This window comes from Sceloporus undulatus, chromosome 4 (assembly GCF_019175285.1).
Source record: "Sceloporus undulatus isolate JIND9_A2432 ecotype Alabama chromosome 4, SceUnd_v1.1, whole genome shotgun sequence".
NCBI classification, from domain to species: Eukaryota; Metazoa; Chordata; class Lepidosauria; order Squamata; family Phrynosomatidae; genus Sceloporus; species Sceloporus undulatus.
In genome coordinates this window covers 214,692,045-214,718,891 of record NC_056525.1, presented here as the reverse complement: position 1 = coordinate 214,718,891, position 26,847 = coordinate 214,692,045, and the positions used below count along the sequence as shown (strand labels likewise).

At 39.0% G+C, this 26,847-nt stretch overlaps 1 protein-coding gene across 1 annotated transcript in view; it reads left to right on the top strand.

The window, feature by feature from the left end:
* CNGB3 (cyclic nucleotide gated channel subunit beta 3) overlaps positions 1–26,847 on the top strand; it is a 68,429-nt gene that overhangs the window by 28,111 nt on the left and 13,471 nt on the right. The window contains exons 5-13 of the mRNA XM_042464453.1: positions 8,684–8,835; positions 10,014–10,109; positions 10,191–10,259; positions 11,748–11,956; positions 16,676–16,726; positions 18,487–18,573; positions 21,919–21,983; positions 22,994–23,116; positions 24,929–25,070. Of these exons, the coding sequence (XP_042320387.1) occupies positions 8,684–8,835; positions 10,014–10,109; positions 10,191–10,259; positions 11,748–11,956; positions 16,676–16,726; positions 18,487–18,573; positions 21,919–21,983; positions 22,994–23,116; positions 24,929–25,070 (994 nt within the window). The remainder of the gene's footprint in view (positions 1–8,683; positions 8,836–10,013; positions 10,110–10,190; positions 10,260–11,747; positions 11,957–16,675; positions 16,727–18,486; positions 18,574–21,918; positions 21,984–22,993; positions 23,117–24,928; positions 25,071–26,847) is intronic.

The following is a 26,847-nucleotide window of genomic DNA, read 5'->3' as shown; positions in this document are numbered from 1 at the left end:
GGACTTACCACTAAGCCTGTCATTCCTCAACTGGGTTTTAGGGTCTCATTAATTCAGTTTGAAGGAACTGGTCATGTTCCAAAAGAAATTAACTGGTCAAATAAACTAAGCTCCTGAGGAAAACGAGAATTGAAATAGTGTATTGAGTAAATATCCCTCTCCACCTATGGCCATTTTGTACAGCTGCAATCTAAGTACAGTTATTTGGAAGTAAATTAAGGTTACTATCCCTTACAGTGAAAAATGCTAATATCTGAGGAATTGTGGAGGCATAGAGTACATTACCTCCAACTGTCCCAGTTTGGGAGGGACAGTCTCAACTAATCCTCTGCCATTCCATTTTTTTCAGCTGCTTTTGTACTGTCCCATTTTCTCTCTCCTCTTACACTTTCCCCCCTTTTCTTCAGCTTTCTCTGTTGCTGCAAATTGAGTTCAAAGTGCAAAGGTTATTTGCACTCAGTTCACTCAGTGGGGGAAGAGAGGAGGATGGGATGAAATCTTGCCCTACTATTAGATGGCTCAAGCCAAAGCAAATTGCTGCAGCATTATGTGCTCTTTTTCACTAATAACATTTTCCATCTTGACCATACTGATGTTGCTTGGCCGCACATAATCCCAGTTTCCATGAATGAAATCTTGGAGGGCATGAAAGCAGATGAAGGAGACAACTGAGACAAGCATTAGAGTATACCAGTATACCAGTAGCTGCTGGTGGCTCCTGCATCAGTGGGACAGTGAATCTTCTCTGGGTTTTTCTCCAAACACTAAAAGAGTTTTCCAAAGTGCTTCTGAACTTTATTCCGAAATAGAATCTTGAGCATAGAGGGAGGGAGGAACAGCTAAAAGTGGACACAGGATCTTCTTACTTCTTTGCTTAGAAGCAGTTTGAACAAACCTGGACAGGCACTTGCAGTTGATTGGTAGCTAGGGAGAAAGAACTGTGTCTGTGAATGACAGATGTTGGCCATTGTTGTATATTGGAGGAAGCAGTCTCTGCTGGATCCCATAAGTAAACTGATGGAGACGTATTCTCCACCAACATGATGTAAAGAGCTAGTGTTGTGTAGTGGTTTGAATGTTGGACTATGACTGTGGAGACCAGGGTACAAATCCCTGCTCAGCAATGGAAACCCAATGGATGACCTTGGACAAGTCACATTTTTTCAGCCTCAGAGGAAGGCAAAGGCATATGCCCTTCTGAACAAATCTTGCCAAGAAACTCCCATGTTAGATTTGCCTTAAGGTTGCCATAAATCGGATGCAACTTGAAGGCATACAACAACAGGAAAACCTTATGAAATTCATGTGGTTGCCAAAAGTTGGCAGGTAAATTGAAGGCACATACAACATGATGTAAGTTTTTGACTCAGGAATCCCTGTATGGATTTCACACTATGCTTTTTCTAGCTGATGAATTCTTGGTTTGTTTAGCCATTGGTGGGAGAATCCAAGTGGAAACAAATTGGCAAGTGTGCATCAACATTCTCCTTATGAATAATAATATGAATAATAAACTGGGTTCTCCTTAGTGACTTGTGTAAACATGGGCACAGACTTAGTTAGTTCCAAGCACTGGGATCCTGCCCAAAGCCACAAAGGGCAGAAAAGCCCATTTGTCATCATGCTATTTTTCAACAAGAAAAGAATTAAAGGAAAACAATAATTAAAACCCTTGCCTGCAAGGTAATGAAGGGGAAAGTAAGTGGACATATATCACTAATCCCCCAACTATGCAGAACAGGAAGTAATAAGAGAGAAAAATTATGAGCAAAAGAGTTTTAATTAACATTGCAGGAATGTTTGCTGAACAGAATCTTGGCTATGGAAGAGGGCATTGCTAGATAACACAGTGCCATGTAAAGTACTATTTTAATTCTTCTTTTAGCTGAATGCACAAAGATGAATGCACACTCCAGCATTTTTCAAAGGGTTCCAGGAGCAACCATATGTAGTTTTATTTGAGATTTAAGGACCTTATTATTCTATAGGAATCCCACTCAAAAATGGGATTTAGAGTAGATTTAAAAGAGAATAAAACACAAATGTGGGAGGTTTTTCACATGACGTTTCAGCAAAACAGAAATAACGTGAAAATAAAGTGAATGTAAAGAGGGGGGAAATGACACCTTTTTAATTTAGGAACTTCCTGAAAGTGAAGAAGTTCCTAAAAGTAAAAAAGGTTTTTTTGTCCCGTTTATATTGGCTATATTTACACATTATTTCTGTTTTGCTGAAACGTTGTGTGAAAAACCTCCCACATTTGTGGGGTTTTTCTCGTTTAAATCTACTTTAAATCCCATTTCTGAGCGGGATTCCTCTAGTGTGATAAAGTCCTTAGAGAAGTAGAGATGAGTGAAAGGTACATTAATTACACATCCTAGGAAGCATTCACATAGCATCATGCTATCATCTGTGAAACTGTCCCAATTGAGTAGTGATGGTCATAAGTTTATCTCTGCCTTTCTATTTTAAAAGCTGTAACTTTGAGAAGGGCTTTATTTATAAACTACCTTTTTTTCCAGTTCATGGCTCAAGGCAGCTTACGACAGTTAAACATAGTTTAAAAATTCATGGCATACAAAAGTTAAAAACTAATTAAACTAGTAAAAAAAATAAAACTAATTAAAACATAAACTGCTAGAAATGGGAGGGGAAGAATATCCAGCACATTCTACACTGCCGATTTCCCCAAAGCAATCCATCCTCAAAATTTGTTGAAACAAAAATATCTTTATCTGCCTGTGGAAAGGAGGATAACAGCCTAACTGCTCTGGGAAGGGCCCCATAGAGCAGCCACCAAAATGGCCCTTTCCTGTGGTCCCACCAGATGTACCTGTAAGAATGGTGGGACAAAGAAAAGGGCCTCCCCAGAAGATCTCAAAACACAGGCAGATATATGTTCCTTCAAATATCCTCTTTATTGTTAATTAACCTGTGCACATATATATGTAAGTATGCATGTGCATGCAAACACACTCACACTATTGTATTAATTGATTTGGGGTTGTTTTCAGGTTTTCCTGTACATAAATGTCAAGGTTTCCCTGCTTAAAATAATAGTTTTGTCTATTCTTCCTGATCAGTAACTTCTGCCCTGTTGCCTGGCCACATCCTTTTAACCACACGATGGACCTTTCCACACAGGGCACAGAAGTAGGGTCAGTTCACATTGGCCAATGCATATTCGCATCATATCGCATCATTCATTCACACTCGCGCTCTCTGAATACGCTTTGCCGATTCGTATTCGCATCATATCGCATCGTTCATTCACACCTGGGCGGCCTTCCGAATTGAGGTTTTGCAAATCGGCCAATGCGTATTCAGGCAAAGTGAGGCAAGTGCAGATTGGATAACCACACCAGCCCGATACAATGTGTATTGGCCGATGCGCATCAGCAGCTTTGTGCATGCTCTGTGGGGCTCTGAACAGGGGCAACATTTTTAATTTCCGGGGTGAAGAATGAGGTCACTGTTTAGCGCGTAATATCGCGAGAATTGCTGCCTTTAGCAACTTACGAAAGGGGTATGCACCATCTGTATATGTGTGTGTGTGTGTGTGTGTGTGTGTGTGTGTATGCACACACATAACTACATACATACATACTTATATATATACATACATACTTATATATATACACATAGTGGTACAGCCAAAAGCGAGATGCCTTTTTTATGTGTACACACACATTTGTCTCTATGAGTGTTTATATACAGTATAGATACACACACACACACACACACACACACACACAGATAGATAGATATATACACATATACACATAGTGGTACAGCCAAAAATGTGATCCCTTTTTTATGTGTACACACACATTTGTCTGTATGAGTGTGTGTGTGTATACACACACACACACACACACACACATATATATAAACACACACACACACACACAAACACAGACATATATATACAAAAACACACTGTGCCACAGCCAAAAGTGTGATGCCGTATTTATATGTGTACACACACATCTGTCTGCTTGAGTGTTTATATATATATGTGTGTGTGTGTGTGTGTACACACACACACACACACATAAATATACACACATATACACATAGTGGTACTGCCAAAAGTGTGAAGCCGTATTTATATGTGTACACACACAGCTGTCTGTGTGTGTGTGTATACATACATATACATACACACACACACACACACACAAACTGTGGAGCAGCCGAAAGTGTAAAGATGCATGTATATGCTTACACACACATCTTTGTGTGTGTGTGTGTGTATATACACACATATACATATACATATACATCCCCCCCCGACACAAAAGGTTTCCGCATTATCTCGTTCAGTGGAAAAATCGCTCCCCAGCCCCGGCGGTTGTCCTGAAAGGGGAAGGGGCCAACGGAAGGAGATGGGGGAAATTCCAGCGCAGCATCATGGGAAATTTGTAACCCGGTGGTCTGCAGGAGAACCAGCGGATTGGATGTACACACCAGCCAAAGCAGCAGAGGTTTCGCACTGGCCATCAATACGGATCCCGCCGATCCACTAATTTTGCGCACTCGCAAAACGGAGGAGCTGGCTGCCTTCAGTTCGGAACCCAGCCATGAATACGCATTGGCCAAAGCGTATTCACGTTATATCGCATTGGTCAATACGATATACAATATTCTGAGCTCACAGGTGTGGAACACCAATGCAATATAACGCGAATACGCATCGACCAATGCGAACTGAGCCTACTTCTGTGCCCCGTGTGGAAAGGTCCTCTGATATTGCTCAGCCATAAGTGTTTCAGCTTTCATTTGTGAGATGCCAGAAGGTATGGGTTATCAATGGCTGCTACTCATTATAGATATATATTCCTGCCACTACTAAAGGTAAATTTTCATGTTCCATAAGCAAGTGATTTGCCAGTGAACAGGATGCTGGATTAGATAGGTGTGATCCACCACAATTCTTTGATTTATTCAAACATTACTCTACTTAGGCTCATATTTTTCTCTTCTTCTGGGTTTCGCTCATCCAAATTGTGAAGAGGTATGTGTTCTGTGGGCAGACAGTCATCTCCCCATGAGGCTTTGGGCATCATATTCTTTCAGGCTAGACTGGTGAAAGTGGGTAGAGAAAGCATGACTTATCTGAGTAGTCTGTGGGGAAAGCAAGGAGGTACATTGCTCTTTCAAACAAACCACATTCGTGACATAATGAATATAGGGAGACTTTATTCCAGCAGCTACGGTTGGGCAGTTTTTTTCTTTCAAAACAGCAAAAAGGCAGAAAAACATCTTTCCACACATCCCCAGCTGATCACTCACATTTTCACCTTCTACTTTTGTGTTTTAGTTTTCTAGATGCAAGAGACTTTTTAAAATTGTAACTGTTTGATTACTTATTCAGACTAAAGCCAATCTATCATATGTTTATGATCCACCCATTTCAGTCTTAAGGGTATTCTCCATGTTATCTTAAAAATACATTAGCATGCTTTACAAATATTTAAATTAAATGCAGACTCTCTTCTGCAGCTGCATTCAGACCTATTTTTCCTGTGCCCCAATGGATTTTCTTTCACATTATGAGTGAATAAGGGTCAGGGGGCTACAGCTTCAGTGCACACTCAGCACAAGCTAATGTATTGAGTCAGTTTTATGCACATGTTGTAACTCAAAAATCAGATTCACAGAGAACAAATTGATTTTTACAAAAGGGTGGAGTTCTAGCTCATTGGAGACACGTTCTCCATGAGCATAGCAGTGTCTGGCCTGAATTTTCAAACCAGTACCTCAGCAGGTTCAAAAGCTTAGTTCAGTTTTTGTGGGAAAGTGTGTGCACTAAATGGACAAATACATTTTCCATCCTTAATCCTTCTCCTTTTGCTTATGAGGTCAATGTTGGGCAAGAGGGAAAGAATATGGAAAAGGAGACAGAGGAGTCCATGTGAATGCTCTTGGCAAGAGCAAAGCTTTTTCTCCCAGCCTAGTTCTACTGAAAGAAAAATAAGAGAATTTTTCTGAAAGAAAAACAACAGTGTATGACTTTTTTAAAAACCTGATCCTATATGTATTTATTGTCATATTGCTTTTGGTGGAGGACTTTCAAACACGCTTTCTTACAATTACAGGCTTTTTGTAAATTCCAGTTTAAGGTTCATCTGTAATTTGGACATGAAAAAAATGCCTTTCCTTCACCTAATTATAGGGGTACAGCTTGGTATGGGAGGTGGGCAAATTCATTAGCTTAGAGTGAATTTCTCCCTTCCACCATCCTTGCATGCCAGCTATGTCTGAGACAGACAACTGAGTTCCTGTGACTTTACTATCTGTGGACTAGCAAACCATGCAAAAGTGAAGTTAGTTTTATCTATTATACTGAAAGTAGTTCTTTATATAGTCAATGTACAAATGGCCTATTTTCCCATGTAACTGTAGATCTTGAAATAATTGTGTACAATATGTGCTACTCCCACCACCACCATCAGTAACTTGAATTGATGGTCCAAAACAGCCAAACTATATGTTACCAGGGGTGTTTATTTTCATGTGTTTGTCCCACTCACATAGCAAGGAAGGGACTATGCAAGGAAGGGGTGCCACACTTCTGCCAAGCACAATTCCCAGCTCTCATTTACAATTCATGAACTCAGTAGCTTGAAAAAGCATAGCATTATGTCTAACCTGATTTCTGTCTTTTCACTCCCAAGCCAGACAGGAATATTAAACCATGGGGAAATCATGGTTTTAAGATTCTAGGAAGTTGAGGGAGTGGCAAATTAGGAGTCCTACTCTGGACATAATGTTAATATAGGGTTTTTTATATGAGATCTTTGTTTAGCTAATGGTAGCAGTGGGACAATCCCAAATCAAAGTCAGGAAAGAACAGAATCATCTAAAGCAATTGAATTAGGGGCAATAATAAGACTAGAAACAGGAGCCATCAGTACCTAAATCAAGTTATACAAAATAGCAGAGCTTTGGTCAGTTATTTTTGGGGTTAAAACACACACATTTCCCCCCGCCATCATGGCTACTGGCCATGATGGCAAGGGATTCTGGAGGTTGTAGTCCAAAAATGGCAGTTTTCTCAAATTGCTTAATATCCATCACATTGTAGTTCCATCTGGCCCTAAGGTGCAGAAACAGAAGCAGGGGGCTTATAAAACACTTTTGATTGTTGTTGTTGTTGTTGTATTAATTATATCCCACTCTATCCCTAGAAATGGCTCACAACATTAAAAGAACAATATAATTAAAAACATATAAAAGTGATAGATTTAAAACAGAATTAAATTGTTACAATATTAAAATATATTGCTTATTAAAAAATAAATATACAGTTAAAAAGATAAAATTGTTTGAAACATTTAAAATGATACAACACTCCAAGCCAGTCCTTTAAAAACATTCTTTTATGTCTGCCTGCATAAGAAGGTTTTAACATGCCAGCGGAGGGACAACAAGGAAGGGATCATTCTGATCTGCCTAGGAAGGAAGTTCCACAGTCAGGGGCAGCCACAGAAAAGGCCTTTTCTCAAGTCTCCACCAACAATGCTTATGATGAGGTGGAATTAAAATAAGGTCCTCTCCAGAGGATCTCAGGGCCTGGGCCAGCTCACAGAGGGAGATACGGTCTGCCAAATAGCCTGGACCTGAGCCATGTAGGGCTTTATAGGTCATAACCAACATTTTGAATTGTGCTCGGAATCAAACTGGCAGGCAGTGGAGCTATTTCAACATGGATGTTGTGTGGTCTCTGTAACCTACCCCTATTAACAATCTGGCTGCAGCTTTTTGGACCACTTGCTGTTTCCGAACACTCTTCAAAGGCAGCCCTGAGTACAGTGCATTACAGAACTCCAGATGGGATCTAACCAAGGCATGTACCACTAAGGCCATATCCAGCATTTCAAGAAACAGGTGCAGTTGGTGCACATGTTTTAAATGTGCAAAAGCACTCCTGGTCACTGCAGAAACCTGGATGTCTAGGTTCAGAGCCAAGTACATGAGTACCCCCAAACTGCAAGCCTTCATCTTCAGGGGGAGTGTAACCCCATCTAACACAGGCAGGATCCTTATTCCTTGGTTTGCCTTCCGACTGACCAGGGGCACCTCTGTCTTGTCTGAATTAAGTATCAATTTGTTTGCCCTCACCCAGTCCATTATTGATACAGACACTGGTTTAGGACCAGGACAGCCTCCTTGGACTGAGGTGAAAAGGAATAATAGAGTTGGGTGTCACCCGCACATTGATGGCACCTCACCCCAAAACTCCAGAAAACTTCTCCCAGTGGTTTCATGTATATGATAAATAGCCTAGGGGACAACTCATAACCCTGGGGGACCCCACAAGCTAATGGCCAGGGGGTCAAGCAGGAGTCCCCCAGCATCACTTTCTGGGTTTGCCCACTGTAAAATATTGCCTCCATATCCCATCCAAGAGAGGCAGCCCAGAAGGATACCATGATTGATGGTATCAAAAGCTACACAACAAAATAACATCATACTCAAGGCAAAGGGCCATATATGTTGCTTATTGTCTCCCTGATAATAATGACTTGGCCTTACTTTATTTGATTACATTGTTATTTACTGTTTAATTACTTTGAGTAGGTGGAAATTATTTGTTATTTACTGTATGCCAAGTTTAATATTGTAATGTATTTCTAACTTCTCAACTATTCTTTTTCCCCACCCTACCCTGAAACAGTACAGACAATAAGAGGCCAGGAACCCCCATAAATGAATATACCCAAGAACAGCTCAGAGAAATTGTCAAGAAAATGAAAGAAAGGACTGCCACATATAAAGAAAAGTTGACAGATCCGGTCATCTCTTCACCTGAACCCAGTCCAACAGCCAGTAAGTTAACAGAAACTGAAAGTGTTTAAAGGTAATGCATTGGTATTTTCAAAAGTGTTACCTTAATTTGTTGCAAACTTGCTAGGCCTATACAATTTTCCAAGTCAAACTTTAGTCACTGGCTGGGAAAGGATCCTCCTTGAGGATTGTCTCCCCATCCCGACCCTCGGGTGCATCAATAATATTGTGTTCCTGCCTGAAATTTTCCCACAAATACCTTCTAGAGAATTTAACATAAAAACACCCATTTCACTTATGGAAACACTATGTATGCCCAAAAGGAGAGGAAAGAGAGGAATTCTACAGTAAGGGGAGGGAGGCAAACTGTTCAAACAAGGCATATAACCATATTATTAAGCAATGTGAAGCAAATGCATTAGGCAAATTCCAGCAGAGATGTCATTTTTGTGCCTGCAACCTTCTGTGCTCATGTTCCAGTCAAATCAGAGGATGAAATGGGCTTACTATACAGTTCTGTACAGGTCTGTTCAGATGTAAGACCACTGAATTAAATGGGATTTACTCCCAGCTAAAGTATAAAGGCTAAAAAAGTATATTTTCATAAGTATATACTGAAAGTATATTTTCCTGCTAATGGGGAACTGGGTATCTAGTGAACCTGATCATTCATCAGTCAACCCAATTTAAAATGGTCAGTTCTGTCTAACAAATATATATCTAATAAATATAGTCATAATGCATGCTTCTGAAGGAGGTGTGATAAATACATTTCATAGTATTCAGCTAATGCTAATGGTATCACTGCACAGGCAAGAACATAGAGCAATATTCATGTTAATCACTTAACACTTTTCTAAATAGGTGTAAACTTTGCTAACAGTTGTTTCCAGCAATCTCTGAGGAGAATATTGCTTTGATCTGTATCCAGCTGTGTCATTACACTATTGCAGCTTATTACATTGCTATAACTAGTACTAGGATGATAAATGATCCTGGCACTATGCAACCAGTTTTCACATTTGTGTAAAGTTTTCAATGTGTCTTGCACCTTTGAATGCAGTGTGACACAATTCAGCATAACTATGCCAAAGAGAGTTTTAATTTTGTCAGCAGTAAGCTGGACTTGAGACCTAATGTATATTTTGCTGTAGTTATCAATGATCTTGGTGGTTTTTAGAAACATGCATTAAATGCTGCCTTTTTGAAAATTTATCTAGCGCCCAAAAAACAGCCTCCACCTCCTCCACCAAAAGAAGAAAAAAAAGATGAAAAGAAGGATGAAAAGAAGGATGAAAAGAAGGATGAAAAGAAGGAGGACAAAAAGGAGGGAGATAAAAAGCCAGAAGAAGTCAAACCTGAGGAGGATCATTACTGTGACATGCTATGCTGTAAATTCAAGAGGCCACCCATGAAAGCATATATGAATGCATTGAAGCTACCAGAAAGTATAGATGCATACACAGGTAAACTGAACGCCTTTCAAAAAAAGATGCAAAAAGAGGTAGAATGACATTAGTAGTGGCATATACTATGACTACAGAGGCCTCTGCTGTCTTCAGTTACCTTAAGATGGGGTGGCCAATTGTGGCAGGTCCAGGGGCCAGACTGCCAAACACAAAAACAAACCAAAAGCTAGTTTTGAAATAGGGATGGAACGGAAATTCATCAATTTCCCAATTGGACTCAAATCTGGAGTTCCCAGTTCCTCTAGAGGGGAAAAAAACAGTTTATCAAAAGTGCCCACAGATTGCAGGAACTTTGTTTGTTTGTTTGTTTGTTTGTTTGTTTGTTTCCAGCACAGTATCAACTGTATGCTTTTTGACAACTGTGCAAGAGTTTGAGAAACTGCACAACTTTGCAGTAAAAAATTTATACTTGCAGTTTTTCCCTACAAACAGAAAACTGGACAGCATTCTAACAAAAAAATCTCACACACTTAAAACTTAGTTGCACTGCAGACTATATCCCTGTACAAACAACACAGTAAACAGTTTGACACTGTGGCTGCAGTCCTGGCTGATTTGAAAGTTGTACAATCCAAATGTTACGCAATAGGAAAAGAAACTCAGATGACTGAAGCTGCAGCCACATGTGGTTTTCTTGTGCCACATTGCTGGTTTTCAATATGACTTTTGTTGTGCAATACGTTTGTTATGCAACATCTTGATTTTTTATTTACATAGCAAGATTGCACAACAAAATGTTGTCCAAAAACTAACAATGCTGCATAGAAAATTGGCACATCATTTTGGATGTGCCAATCTGGATTTTGCACAACACTTTTGTTGTGCAACATTGCTATTCTAACATAAAAGACCACTGCTGCAAAATGTTACACAGATATGTCACTCAAAAATCCAGCAACGTCATACAAAAAATGGCACATGGTTTTATTGTGCAATATTGCTCTCTTGAACAAATCTTTGTTGTGCACCAGTTTTGTTGTACAGTATTGCTGTCCTCTATGTAAAAAAAAAAAGCAGTTTTGCACAAAACATAAATATGGCTGCCTAAAAACAATCTTTTTTTTTGGTACAAACCAAAAGAGAAAGCTATATATCTTCTGGAAAACTGCAGTTTACTGGGCAATCTGTGCAGCTTTTGTAGAAAAGCTATCCATTTTGTTGTCATTGTTGGGAAGGTGTACTGTGGGTTTTGAAGCTGCAGAACAAAAATTGTTTGGCTTTTTTTCTTATTATTATTGTCAACATGTGTAAGGACTTGTGGAAAAAAATCAATATTTACCATCAATTTTTTTTTACTTTTTTAAAAAACATCAAACAGTGGAGGTTAGCCAACATGTAAAGTCTGAATTGGTTCTTATGTTGCATTTACTGTAGATCCAGTAATTTATTATTTTTTTCATTGCATTTATACTTTCGAACAATGTATTATCTAGGTTCCAAGAAGAAGAGTCCTTTTAAAAGAAAGACACATATTTTCTTTTCCAGATCGTCGCTATATAGCATGGCTGTTCTTGGTTACTCTTGCTTACAACTGGAACTGCTGGTTCATCCCACTGCGCTTAACATTCCCAATTCACACAACAAGCAACATGATATATTTTTTTACTGTGGACCTCTTGTGTGACATCTGTTACATCTGTGATGTGTTGTTGTTTCAGCCCAGAGTACAATTTGTGAGAGGTGGAGATATAATAGTAAGTAAAGCATGTGGGGGAACTAAGACACAGTACAATCACTTGATCATCGAAAAAGCCTCTGGAGTAGAGAGGCCTATGTTCATGTCATGAAGGTCTTCTTGATCCACGTATTAGTTCACAGGCAATTAAATTAGAAACATGTACTAATATAAACTGCTTCCTATATTATGTAAGTGTGCTACTTATATCATTACAAGCTAGCATACTGTAATGCTTTGAGTGTTGGACTAGGACACCAGTAGACCAAGCCCCAGATCCCCACTCAACCATGAAAACCCACTGGATGACATTGAGCAAGCTACATTTTTTTTTCAGCCTCAAAGGAAGACAATGGCAAACCTCCTCTTGGCAATAAAATCTCATTATAGGTTTGCTTTAGGATTCCCATAAGTCAGAAATGCCTTGTAAATCCCGTTGTGGGATAAAAGCAAGATATAAATCTTTGAAATTAATAAATAAATGCACAAGATTTATATTAAATTAAATCTAAGGTAAGGTATCATCCAGAAATCTATTCTGTATGGAATTTCCAGTACCACAATCCAATATTCACTAACCTTATTGCATCAGGTCGCTTCCCAACATGGCTTTTGTTTAGCAGTCTTGATTATGCTTTGTCTTGCTCTGATATCAAAGTCCTTGTATCAATAAAAATAGATATTTGCTTATATATAGGTGAAATATGGCTTGTTGGAAGAAATGCGAGTTTATATTCTAAAGTGAAGGCAAATATGACATCTTCAGAGGCATAGGCTTGTTTTGAAACATCCTGACTATTTACTGCCTGAGCATAACTTTTTCCTCTAAGGTTGAATTTCAGGGGAAATTTTGTGAGTTTTTAGCAAGAATTATATACAACCACCACAGGAGCAAGGCTAAACTATACACTACTTTAAAGATGTAGCTGTCACAGTTTGAAATACCTACATATATACATAAAAATGGATTGGGACCATCATGTATCAGGAGTATTCACTTGCAAAAAAACTGTAACAACAATTCTTTAACAACTGCTATGAAAGTATTGTTCTACTGTACAACAATTTTGGTTTTGTTGGCAGTGGTAACAACTCCATAATAATTCCAGTTTAGTTTTAAAAACATTAGATCCTACCTGATACAGTTGTCTATAGTAAAAAGCATCACTCAGATATTGTTTTTTAAGTCCAAAAACAAATGTGCAATGCAATCCCTGATCTGGTGAGGCAGGTGAGTAGTAAATGGTGCAAAACAAAGCTCATTTACCTTTAAGAGCATTCTTATTTATTTAAAATAAATAATAATAATAAAGTTTTTATTTATATCCCGCACCTTCCTTCGATCAGGGCGGCTTACAGTATAAAATTTAAAACAACAATACATACAATAAAATCCAAAATACATCACATATAAACAATAATAAAAAACACAGGCTAAAAGCCCCAAAGCCCTTCCTCTTGGCCACGAAAGAGGAGGGAGGCCCACAGGATTTTTAATCGGGGAATGCCTGTTGGAACAGGAAGGTCTTCAAATTCTTCCTGAATTGGGCCAGGGTGGTAGTCGAGCGGAGCTCAGTGGGCAGCGTATTCCAAAGGGCTGGGGCAGCAGTGGAAAATGTCCTCCTTGTGGTGGAGGACAATCTAGCCCCAGGCACCTTCAGTAGCTGCTGCCCAGATGTCCTGAGGGTGCGAGGCGGAATGTACGGGGAGAGGCGATCCTTTAGGTAACCTGGACCCAAGCCATTTAGGGCTTTATAGGTAATAACCAACGCCTTATATTGGGCCCGGAAGCGAATAGGCAACCAATGGAGATCTTTCAACACCGGTGTTATATGGCTGGTCCTGGGAGCACCAGTGACCAGCCGGGCTGCCATGTTCTGAACCATTTGCAGCTTCCGAGTTTGATATAAGGGTTGCCCCAAGTAGAGTACATTGCAGAAATCCAATCTCGAGGTTACCAGAGCATGTACAACAGTTTCTAGGTCCCTCTGGGCCAGGTATGGGCGCAGCTGGCGAATAAGCCAAAGCTGATAACAGGTGCTCTTGACCGTCGCGTTCACCTGAGCAGTCAGGTGTAGCGACGAGTCAAGAAGCACCCCCAGACTGTGCACGGAGTCCTTCACAGGGAGCGTGACCCCGTTCAGGACAGGTGGAACCACCGCCATTCCTGGACCAGGGGAACCTATAACTAGTACCTCCGTTTTCTCTGGATTCAATTTGAGTCGGTTTTCCCTCATCCAGCCCATTACTGACTCTAGACAGGCCACGAGAGGAGAGACCCCATCCCCAGTCACTGCATCAGTCGGAGACATAGAGAAAATGATTTGGGTGTCATCAGTGAAACATGCAGTCACAAATATGTATACAGTACAATTATTTTAAAATAATGCTCTGGGTGCTGCCAAGTGGCAGGAGTATAAAGATCTACTTCTTTTTCTAGACTTCTGCTGAAATTCCTTTGGTAAGGGAATAGCAACAGCTCTCAGTTAAAAATAAACAGCTAATCATTCTTAATAGATTCAGTGTTCACAGTTCCAATGCTAACAAGGGCGCATCCATCTGGCTTCCAAAAATCTGTTTGTTTACATAAGTAGTGTTACTGCCTGTGGACCCATACCTTTTATCCCTAGAGTGACTTCTCTGTGAGGCAGGTTTTTCTTCAATGGGAAAAATATTGCAATAATACTGTTACAATTAATTATGATTATGTTTGCAATGGTATCTTACTTCCTTTGCCTCAACTTTCCAATAATCTGAGTATGGTTGCTAGGTTTCCCTTATTGTAAGGGATGTTCCTTATTCATGGGTAGGAAAGCTCATCCTGTATGAATATTAAATGGGACCCCCCAAAAGACCTAAATTTGGGGGTATAGGGCCAATATGCAGCTCCCAGATTATACACCAGATATACTCCAACTGGGGGAAGGATAGTCTGTAGTAAGTGAAGCTGTTGTTGAATTCTTCCTACTCCAGGCTCAACAGTGAACTTAGCCTGATGGAAGTAAAACTCCCACCCTCACTATGGCTGTGGATTTGGGGTTTTCTGTTGGATCTGAGATCTCATGCGAACCTGGAATTCTTAAAAGATGTCTTTCCTTTTGAGGTGGGCATTTTATATATGTGCCTCACTTGATCTAGCCAGACTTGTGCTGCGGGGCAAGAAGTTTGTAAGGCTTCCGAATTAGCTTTTCTATATGTCAGCCAACCACTGATTTGCTACTTGCTTTGATTTGGTATTTGCTCATAAAGGAGATGGAGAAAGGACAGGGTAATACCCGATTGCCTGCTTTGCAGCTTGATTCTACGTGGTGATATCCTGGTCAGAGAAACAGTTCAGTACAGCATATAGGCTGGCAGTTTAAGACAGCAGTCATGTGGAACCTGAAAGGCTAAGCAATTTTATTATCATTCCTCATAATTGTCAACCTCACGTCATAAATTTTGACAATTCCGTATTGCTTTTCTGAAAACCTGGGAGCCATAAATTTGAGTGAATGTATTGAGTCATACTACTGGTCAATCTAGATTAATACTGTCAACCCAGACCAGAAGGAGCTCTCCATGGTTTTAGGCAGGATACATTCATAGCACTGCCTGGAGATACCAGGTATTCCTTGATGGTCTTCAATCCAAGCAGTTGCCAGGCCCATTCTTCCTTAGCTGGTTAATACTTGGCTGAGAGATCACCAATGAACACCAGTGTTGTAGACTATATTTCAGAGGAAGAAACTAGCAAAACACATCTGAGTGTTCATTGCCTAAGGAAACACTATGAAATTAATGGGGTCACCATGAGTCAACAGGTAACTTGAAGACACATACATATATACATACATGCAGGCAAATGTCCCCATCAATTTCTCATGCCCTTCTGAGACCATTTGAAGGACTCATTTTAAAGCTGTTATATATGGGAGACAAATCCCTTATCATAGTCAATCATTGTGTCTAACAAAATTTCAGTGATCTGACATGATGTCAATCTGTTGTGAAGTCCACATCTCACTACTGTGACTTCATTTTGTGTTTTGATTTCCTCTTAGTGTAGCTTGTATGGATAGCTTGTTCTTCCTCTGCGTTTTAAATGGCAGGAGAGAGCAAGGGGTGAGGTTGGATTGAGTACCATGGATATTATAACCATATCAAACAATGTGAGCATACCCTTGTCCTGCAACAAAAGTATGAATCTTTCAACAAATATTTTAGAACAAAATACATTTGGGATCTGAAGAAACTGCAACACTAGCCAATGGTGAGCAGCTTAGTGAAGTCATGCTAGCAAAAGTGGCACATGATATTTAGGAGAAATCTAATGAATCACCTGGCAATAGAAGAGTCTCCTGGTTAACAGATTAATTTTGCCCCACCATTTCATGTTTGCAGTACCACTTTCCAATATCAATTTCCCTATTACCTTTCTCTATTACATTTCTATTAAGGTTGCCAACTCCCACAAGTTACTGGGCACAGTAGCAGCCTAAGGCCAAATATAATTACTAGTCCCAAATCTAGAATAGGCCCATTGTATTATATAAACAATGACTAATCATCCAATGATTATGATTATTATAACTGATTCATTAGGTTTGCTGTAGTTGGGATCCAAAATGGTATTTAAGTCTAAGAGATTTAACTTGAGTGATTTCAGCTCAGTTCCAATAACTATCAGTATACTATTGGAATGAGACTTTAACTCAGTATGTACTAAGTTTATTTGTTTCCCACATTCAAATTGTAGACAGAAAAAGTGGAATTGAAGAAATTCTACCGGAGTTCATTAAAATTTCGGGTAAGTGATATATGTTGGAAACGTAGAGAGCAAAGGGGAACATTTTTCCATTTATAGTGGAAGTGTTACAAGGCACAGAGATATTGGTATAAAAAAACAGGATTTTATCACTTCTGGGGAAAATACCAAGTATAAAAATGAATATCCTGCCAAAAATGATATACTTATTTCAGAACATCTCAATAATTACCAATGATTTCCCCTTTAAACAGTGAAACAAAGACTTATCAAAATTTCTCTGGGCTGGAAAGAAACCAAGAGTTAAGATGAAGATTTTGCAAGATTCAAAGGACAGGGGAAACCTAGCCTTACCAGATTTGAAAATTTATTATCATGTGAACTGTTTAAACTGGTTTACAGAGTGGATAAACATTATAAAAGAAAAGAAAATAACAAATGGAGGGCTCGATTTACCCCTGGGTTGGCATGCATATCTATGGTATGAGAAAAGAGCCACAAACCAAGAATTTAAGAATCACTTCATGAGATTATCTCTGCTAAGAGTTTAGTTAAAATATAAAAATAAGTTGTGCCCCAAAATCCCATTATGGGTTTCATCTCATGAAGCTTTTCACAAAAGAGAAGGAACCTGGCTAAAATACGAAGATGTTCTGATAAGACAGGAAGGAGCTTACCAGTATAAGACAAGAGAAGAATTAGAAATGGAGAACATTAATTGCCATTGGTTCTTTGATCGACAACTATATGAGGGATTTTAAAAAGATGCAAAATTAGAAAATATTGAAAATGAAAAGACTAGAATTAGAGGATATGGGACTATCATGCAGCTATGACCCATAAATGTAGTCATTTTGTTGGGCTATCTCCTACATTCTGAAAACCCTTCTGACATTCTTATGTTAATCACAAAAACTGTTCCAGGAAATAAAGCTGTATATGTGGAAAGTGATCATAATAGATCACCTGGTTTGGAGTTATGATATCCTAATTTAGACTAGCCATATTTTTTTTTCTGAGATACGTTATAAATAGTTCTGTTACACATACCCTCCTCTTTGAAAAACCTGGTAGTAGGTATTTGAAACTCAACATATTTTATTGCAGGTTTGTTTGCCCAAAACTGAAGTATTATGACGTAGAAAATACCGCTCTCCTGTAACAAAATTGACTGACCTTACAGGGAAATTTTTAACCATAAGACCAAGCAGTAGTATTAAAACACGGACAACATAAAGAATTTAAGTCATCCAGAGACAAGCACTGAATAACTTCTTTTTCACCTTGTTCAATTTCTGATCAAAAAATGTGATTAAGTCAGAGTTTGGAAAAGTCGTTGTTATTGCTGTTGTTATTGTTGTTTTGGATGGTGACTTTAGAGTTCCTAGCCAGCATAGCCATTGTAGCTGGGGGAGTCTGGGAGCTGTGGGTTTGTTTGTTTGTTTGTTTGTTCTTGGCTTGTTTGTTTTTTTAAACACCAAGGTTTCCAAAACTCAAAATTGAGGATTAGAACTGGAGGCTCCAACCCTCCAAGTACCACCAAAAATATCTACAACAGAAATTAAGATATCTATGAATCAGGTATTCCTGGGTTTTCCTTTATTTCTCAACGTATCATTACTGCTTGGTTAAATGGAATTTGAACAAATGCATGACAGTAAAAAGGGTTCACAGAAATGGCAACCATTGTTATATGCATATAGCTCTCCTCCATTTTTTGCAGACCAGGAGGACTGAACTTGCAAAGTTTTAAAGCATGCTGTATTAATAAAACAATATAACTGTACTGTTTTCTCCAACAGCTTGATGTGTTCTCAGTAATACCATTTGATGTCTTATACGTTGTATTTGGATTTAAAGCAATATTCAGAGCAAACCGGATGTGCAAGGTAAAATGAGATGATGTATTATTGCATTCATTTCTGGGACAGAGATTATGATGTGAGAATAGTTACTCGCTCACATTGCTGCGTAGCAGGGGATGGGGAAATAGATTTTCAAAGATAGGAAGCATAACAAAAAGTCAAATGTCTTTTGCTTGCATAACACAAAGATCTTATTTTTATAATGAGACCTCTGAATAAGTGGCTTTGAGCAGGCTTTTGGCTACTAATAGCAGTCAGAGTTCTAGGAGACATTCATTCTGTTAGTAGCTTCATTCAAAGTAGCTTTCTAGGAGTAATTTGCTAGCAAATGAATAATATTGTATTGTGATATATGCAGGTGTAATTGTGAGCTACACCTAGATATGTACTTTTTCAAACCATACAGAAGGAAGTATTCAGCATCTACATGTGTACTACATCACCCAGCCAGATGATCAACAGCTAGTAGGCTCTTGGCCCACAAACTGACTGCAGGGCTGTTCTTGAGCACAAATGGAGAAAGAAACAGCTTTACACTGGAAGAAGAGACTGTTATTTTCCCTTATTGTGCAAAAGCAGCTGAAATAAGCCTGGATGCAACCCTGCAGTGGATCAGTGGCTGGGAAGATAGCACTGTACCTGGTAGCTGCCTTCCCCCTGAGTCAAGCAACCAGGCAGAGGGAACAGCTTCAGGTGCCTGTCATAATAGAATCATGGAATCATAGCTGTAGAAGTGACCCCAAGAGTCATCCAGTCCAACCCCTGCTATGCAGGAAGACACAATCAAAGCACTCCTGACAGATGGCCATCCAGCCTCTGTTTAAAAATCTCCAAAGGAAGAGATTCTACTACAACATATAAGTATATTGACAGACAGTTACATTCCACCAGCATGCTGTAGGATCTGAGTGACTGTCCACACATCTGTCTGTACACAGTTCTTCTCAGGAGGCAGATAAATGCAATATCTTTCTCCTTTTTTAGAAAACAGAGACATCCCCTTTTAACACCACCTTCTACAAATTATTAGACCAACATTCTTAGTCCAGTACTATAGGAATAGTGAGTGCTATTGATTTAGCTCGGGGATGGGTACATTGTGGCCCATGGTCTGTATGCAGCCCCAGAATTTTTTTGGGGGCTCGGGGGGGGGGGGGGGAATACACCTTTTGCCCCCAAATACCTCTTTGGAGGCCAGGATGATATTCTGCCCTCCTGGGCCATTTTACTCCAAGAACAGTTTAAAAAAAGAAATTAAAAAAAAGGAAGAAAGAAAAAGGAAGTGACTTTTAAGTCACTTCCTATTGTAAAAAAAGGTCTCTTGGGGGGCCTAAAATTACTCAGAGGGACAAAAACATGGAGAAAATGCCCCCTAGTCTTTATTAGGGGAGCACCTTGAATCAACATTTGTGTTTTGGGCAGATGAATGCAGTGGAGAGGTGCAAACTTAATGGAGGACCAATGCAGGCCCCTAAATTTTGATAAATGCCTACCCTTGGGTTAACCTATTTGTGGGAAAGGGGGAAATGAATTAAACCATAATTAAATATAACTAGCTTTAACTATTTAACTATTTAAAATTTATTTCCAGATTAATTTATTAAGTCTCATCTGGGAAGGGAATAATTAATTTGCATGTAACCAGTTGTTATATGTAAAGCACGGCTCCCTCATAAATGAGTTTAGGATTTTAGCCTAAAAGCCATGCTGATTTTGTCCTATTGGAAAATGCCCACATGTGCAGTTGAAATGGGAACACATAGCCAGTCTAACTAGACACAATATAAAATGGTAATGTTGCATATATGGCTAGGGATTGATCCATCATTTCAGGCTGTGCACAGTGATGACAAATGCTTACAAAGAAACAAAGCTGGTTCCATAGTAAGGATCAATAGGAAAAGAAAGTGTCACAAAGCCATCCTAAAAGTGTATGATGCAACCACCGTTGAAATACTGTTTACATTTCTGATGAGTTCACCTTAGAAGGAATATTATAGAACAAAATATTTTAAAAGGCAGCCAAAATAATCAAGGGACAAGAGCAACTTTTCTTTGAGGAAACTTTGACCTGAGACAGACGGGCCAAAAGGGGCATGCCATTGCCGATACTAGAGTTCAGGAGTGCGCATTAACCACATGCTCCCAAACCCTAGCATGTAACAGTGGCAGCATCATGGTGGCATCCCATCCACACAGGCGCTGCCATCTTGATGTAAGGGATGCGCAGCGTATACAGGTCGCTGCACGTCGTTTATGTCACCGGCACGCCATTGGCATACCCGTGATGTGCGCCATGCGCCGTAAAAAGAACCCATTTTTTCCAGGTTCTTTTTACTCCGGAGGGACACCACACAATTTGGCTGTTGAAACCCCTCCAGAATTAAACAGACACCTCCAGCCCACCATTTTTGGGCAGTCTGTCTTGGTCCTTTATAAGGTTTGGGGCTTTTAATCTTAGCAAAGGGACAGAAGAGGTGTACAGTATAAAAAAAAGCATGATGTTGAACATCTTGATACTTCCTCTGTGATCACCAATTAGCAAACATTAATCCTCTTTTGCATTAGCCTCCCAGCCTGAGGCCGGCCATCAGCAGAGAACAATACACTGCAAAACACTCCTGCATTCCCAAGCTCACACAGTATATATACACCCAACTTTTTCCAGGCAAAGCATTCTCTGAAGATGCCAGCCACAAATGCTGGCGGAACGTCAGGAAGAAAGTTTTCTAGAACAGGGCCACATAGCCTGAAAAACCCACAAAAAACCATAAATATGTTATTGGTCAAAAAACACTATTTTCAGAAAGTAACTATTTTGAGCATGTGCACACAACTTGGATGTTGGGTAATTACTATTTCTTTGGAAGTGGTATGATTTCTGGAGTAGTTCTGGGTTTCGTTTCCCCCCTCTAAATTCATTCTGTTTATCCAAATTAATTTCCAATTAATGGTCTAAACAAGCCTTCTTCATTTGTAAGTTAGAAATGTAATTATCCAGACTGTTGCTTCTCTATTGAGAAAGCAATAACTTAGGAGCAGAAATAAGCCGAACTGAAAATTTTTCTCTGTCTCTGTGCAAGAAACTTTGGTTGAGTGAATAAAATATCACTGCCATTATAATTCATCAAGCACTGATCTGCTAAATGGTATCATCCATAACCCTGGGAGGAAAAAGTGATATTTAAAATGTCAAGTTGTTGAGCTTGTAGAGTTACCAGTTGTGCAAAGTGATGACTTTAAAATGGAACATTTAAAGATGGTCATAATATGGAAAGCAGTTTATGGTTTAAAAAAATACATTATTACAATTATATAAGTACTATAAAGATACAGTTGGGTTTTTTTTCTTTCTTGCTTTACATTCAGCATCTCACATTCTTTGAATTCAATGATCGGATAGAGGGGATCATGGATAAAGCATACATCTATAGGTATGTGCTTTATATACTCTAGTTTCATGTTGTGGTACCTTCACAAATATGTCAGCATTGTGAGTCTCTTACAGCAGATAAGGTGATTTTCTGCTCCCTTATTTGCTATCTGTAAAATAAGGAATCTACTTGAAAGGGATCTTGTGGAGGTGATTAAGGAGCTTATCCCATTAACAAATAAGTTGTCTTAATTCTTCCAGCTTGAATTTGGGGTCCGGGATGCCCCTGAATGTTATCATACCACTAGTCAGGATGCCACTGTCTGAATGCATCCCGGGTTGAAGCCTCACTCAGCCAGCCAATCTTTGAAGTCAAATGCTCCCCCACCTTGAAAAGGTTCTGACTGAGTGAGCCTTCAATCCAGGATGCATCTGGGCAGCAACATCCCAGCTAGATAGGCAGTGATTTAGATATGATAACATCCGGGGGTATCCCGGATCCTGAATTCAAGCCAGAAGAGATAAGCCTTTGTATTTGTTAATGGGATAAGCTCCTAAAACAAACCTGTATTGTTTGCTGTATTGTTCAGGTTAAGGAACTCCTGAATGAAAAAATCTGGATAAATACTAAATATTCATGCCCAAGGCATTAGTTCTAGGTGTGATATAATGGTGCCTGCATTACTGAGGTGCCTGCATTACTGAGGAAAAACATGACAAAAACTTACAAAACTCACAAATTCTGCTGGATCTTTTGTAAGTACTCTTAGCTAGTCAAAATGAATTTGCAAGCTGAGATGTCTTATGGGATGCATACCTCATCAGAGCCTGTTGTTCTGGTTATTATATGACACTGATTCATTTAGCCTTTGGAGAAGAAGCAAATAGATTATGAGATGGTTTTTTCTCGCTCACTCTGTCAGTATTAGTCATTGTTATAGTCACAGTGGGTGCATTGTTGCTATTGATCAAAACCATTGTTTCCTTAGGAAAAGCAAGCACAGAAATACATATTTCCCAGGAATTGCATAAACTTTTTTTCATTTTTCATTTGTTGTTTGTGTTCTGCAGAGTCATTCGAACAACTGGATACCTGTTGTTCATCTTACATTTGAATGCATGCATATATTATTGGGCTTCAACCTATGAAGGACTTGGCAGCACGAAATGGGTTTATGATGGCAAAGGAAACATGCAAGTTTTTCCTTCTTTTTTTTCTTTTTGCACCCTTCACTTCCACTGTGACAGAAAGCTCAACCTGCTAGCTTTGCCAACTTTTAGCATCATTGCTCCTGACTGGTGGTAATGAACAGGTCTAATTATGAAGAAGGCAGGCACCGGGAGTGATTTGTTTACCGCTTTGGCTTTTTATAGGTTTCTGAGTCAGGTCTAATTATTCACTTAATTAAACATTTACAAAGCACAAGTTTTACGAATTAAATGTAAGGTATGGGTCTGCACAAAAGAAACACTACCCTGCAAAAGCAAACAAGACACTTGGGATGGGTCAGAGGAGTAAAGTTACAACACATAATGTAAACTTCATACTGGAACAGAACCACTTATTTCCTTAAGAATTTCCACAGGGTCAGGTGCCCTATTTCCTTGTGAAGGACACATGTAAACATGATGGAAAGAAAAAGGAAAACCTCCAGTGGGTGTAGTCACTGTGCAATATAAAGAGCTGCATGAAGCAGCTGTGGAAGACGTATCAAGTCAACCACCAAAAACATGAAACATTATTATTTTATCATCCTCGTTCTCTTTATGATTGTTGACTTGTTGTAAAAATGACTCTCCGTATCTTATAATATTAAAATATAAAAGTGTTTAAAACAAGAATAAAAATATATCTATATGATAAAACCATAATCTTCTCTGAAGCAATGATATATGAGAGCCAGTTGGTGTAGTGGTTTGAGTCTTGGACTCAACTCTTAACTCTTTCCTCTAACAGTGAAACTCAATGAGTGACCCAAGGCATTAGTTACTGTCTCTCTCAACATAATCCTAGAAAGTTAAAGTGAGAAGAAAACACAAAACCATAGAACTGCAGATTTGGAAGGGACCTCAAGATTTACTGTCAGTGCAGGAAATCAAGTGCTAAAGTGTCTGTGGAAAGGATCAAGAAGTCTGGGAGAAGGCAGCCATGTAGACTGAAACTAGACAAGCCTTTCCTAAGGGCAGACAAATTTATCCATTTTGTTTCCTCCCATGTTCAGATGTTGTTACCTTCTGATCAAAACTGAACTGACAACAAAATTCTTACTCATACCTTTCTAGGGTTAGGCAAATCTGTTTTTTTTTTTAAGTTTATGAATTTTGTTAATTTCTGATTTTTTAAGAAAAGAAATGAAATTCTCACCCATCATTATCCTTCCAGTATGGACTGAAATAACTTTGTTCATGCTTAGATGTTTGCCTGACATGAGTTACTTTACTCATGTCAAAACACAGCTGTGTGGATGTTGCCTGAGCATTATCCTGCTCACATATTTGGCATTACCAGAGACAGGTTACTGAAAAGGACAGACAAAACACCTGACATTTTCTGACTTTTCAAAGGAGTCCTGTGTAACCAGTGTCATCTTTAGAATGAACTTTTAGAAAGAGACTATTTCCTTTAGAGTTTAATGGGGTGATAAATGTCTCTTGATGTGTTCATGAACACTTTAATATATCTGACATATTTTAAGGGATGATATCCAAAGGTATGACCACCAGAGGGTGAACCATGCTTTCTATTATTCTAGAGAACAGGGAGTAAGTCATGCATTACTCCATTTGTACAGAAACAACTTTGCAGCTAAGCAGTTTGCTCGCTGCGCCTGCTTTGTACAAAAATTATATTGGAAAACTGTACTTGTAAATTAATATTTTTTTAAAAAAAGGAATAATGTAAAATGCAAAAGTTTAAAATATCCTCAAAACAAAATCAAAAATAATAACAGTAAGGCAGTGGCAAACCTCCAACAACAACATTTTAATACTTTGTAATATTTTCAGGTATCTACGATGTTACTATTGGGCAGTTCGCACTTTAATTACTATTGGTGGACTTCCAGAACCAGTAACCATGTTTGAAATCATCTTTCAGCTTCTGAATTTTTTCTCAGGTGTCTTTGTATTCTCCAGTTTGATTGGTCAGGTAAACAATTACTTCTTAAGTCAACTTTTGATTTTAAAATGTTTCTTGTGATTAAGATTTGTGCATTAAAACTGATGTTAAGATATAAATAATTATCTTTATAATAGAGGAATGGGTACAAAAATATCTAATTCACCTTTCCTTAGCCTGGTGCCTTCCCAGTTATATTGGATTCATTCCCTCCAAAAAAGCATTGACTTTGGGAAGGCTAATCCAGACATTCCCATTCCCATACATTCAACAGAGATTTAAAACATAATTATTGCATAACTATTGCCTAGATAAATATAGATATAAATACAGATATAGATATTTCTCCATTCTTTGAGGGACCCACTCAGGAGCTCTTGGATGTTATAGATGAAGCTGCCTTGTAAAAAAGTTCAGGTTCAATCAATGATATCTCCAGTTGAAACGTTCAAGTAGCAGGGAGTATGACTCAGAATATACAATGCTAGGCTAAAGAGACAAAGCACCAGATTCACTGTTGGGCTGCTGTTCTGATCTGAAACTGGCTATACTTCTAGGCCTCCCCATAACTTTGTTAGGTACCAGAAACATACAGCTATTATAATATAAACTTTATTGCTGACAAATGATGCTGCAGATGGTCTATAGCAAAGGAAAGCCTTTAGCTGATGGGTTCCAGCCACTTCTTGCACCAAGTGGTAGAATCAGCACCTAAAAATTCTACCTGGACTATCCCAGGACCTACGTTCCAGATCACCATAGCTAGGTAACAGGTCCACTGGTTTATGGTGAGCCCCACTGAGGCAAGATGGAGTTCCAAGATTACATAGCACAGAACCAAAAGATTGAAGTATGGAGACATATAGAGCCACGTACAATGTTAGGGCCTTTCACACCACAAAACAGCATTATATTCCACTTTAACTTCCATGTTTTCATCATGTGGCATCATGGGGTTTCCATTTGTAGAGGCACCAGAACTCTCTGACCAAGAATTCTTAAATGTGTTGTTGTTGAATGCCTTCAAGTTGTTTCCGACAGACAGCGAGCCTAAGGCAGAACCTATCATGGGGTTTCCTTGGCAGAATTTGTTCAGAAGAGGTTTGCCAGTGCATTCCCCCTGAGACTGAGAGACTGTGACTTTCGTAAGGTCCCCATACCCCTCCCTAAACTGTAAATCCCCAGAAATTAAAATGGAATATAGTGTTATAATTGTGTCTGCTCTCAGCCTTGAACTGTCAAGGCTGAAGTGAAACTATCTAGCAGAGTCCATTAAACACAAAATCTGTCCTTCCATTTCACTGGCTAGCTGTTAGTTTCTGGCTATGCTACTGACAATGATTTAAAACACATCTGCCTTGTGGCAGAGGCCACACTGACCACAGCAGCTTTGAGTGTTTCTTTGACTATATACCCCATTTATATTGCATTATTTATACATGGGATTTACATCCTGTCTTTCTCCCAAAATTGGATTCAAGGCCCCATTTTCCAATATCAGGTGAACAAAGCAACTAGCTACTTATTTAAAATGTTATAATATGAACAATCTTAATCAGCCCCAAACACCCCCCCCAAAAAAATAGGATTTTTATCACACAGGAGGCATGCTTCCTCCTCCTGTCATTAAATTCTGTTAATAGGGCAATCAGGGGGAAATTATCCCACCCCTGTGCACTTCTCCTGTTCATTTCCCATCTATAAACAGTAATGGAGGCATCATTTGGTATTAACAGGAGTTTCCGTTGATACCAAATGATGCTTACAGATGGGACAAGAACAGGAGAAGTGCATGGGGATGTGATAA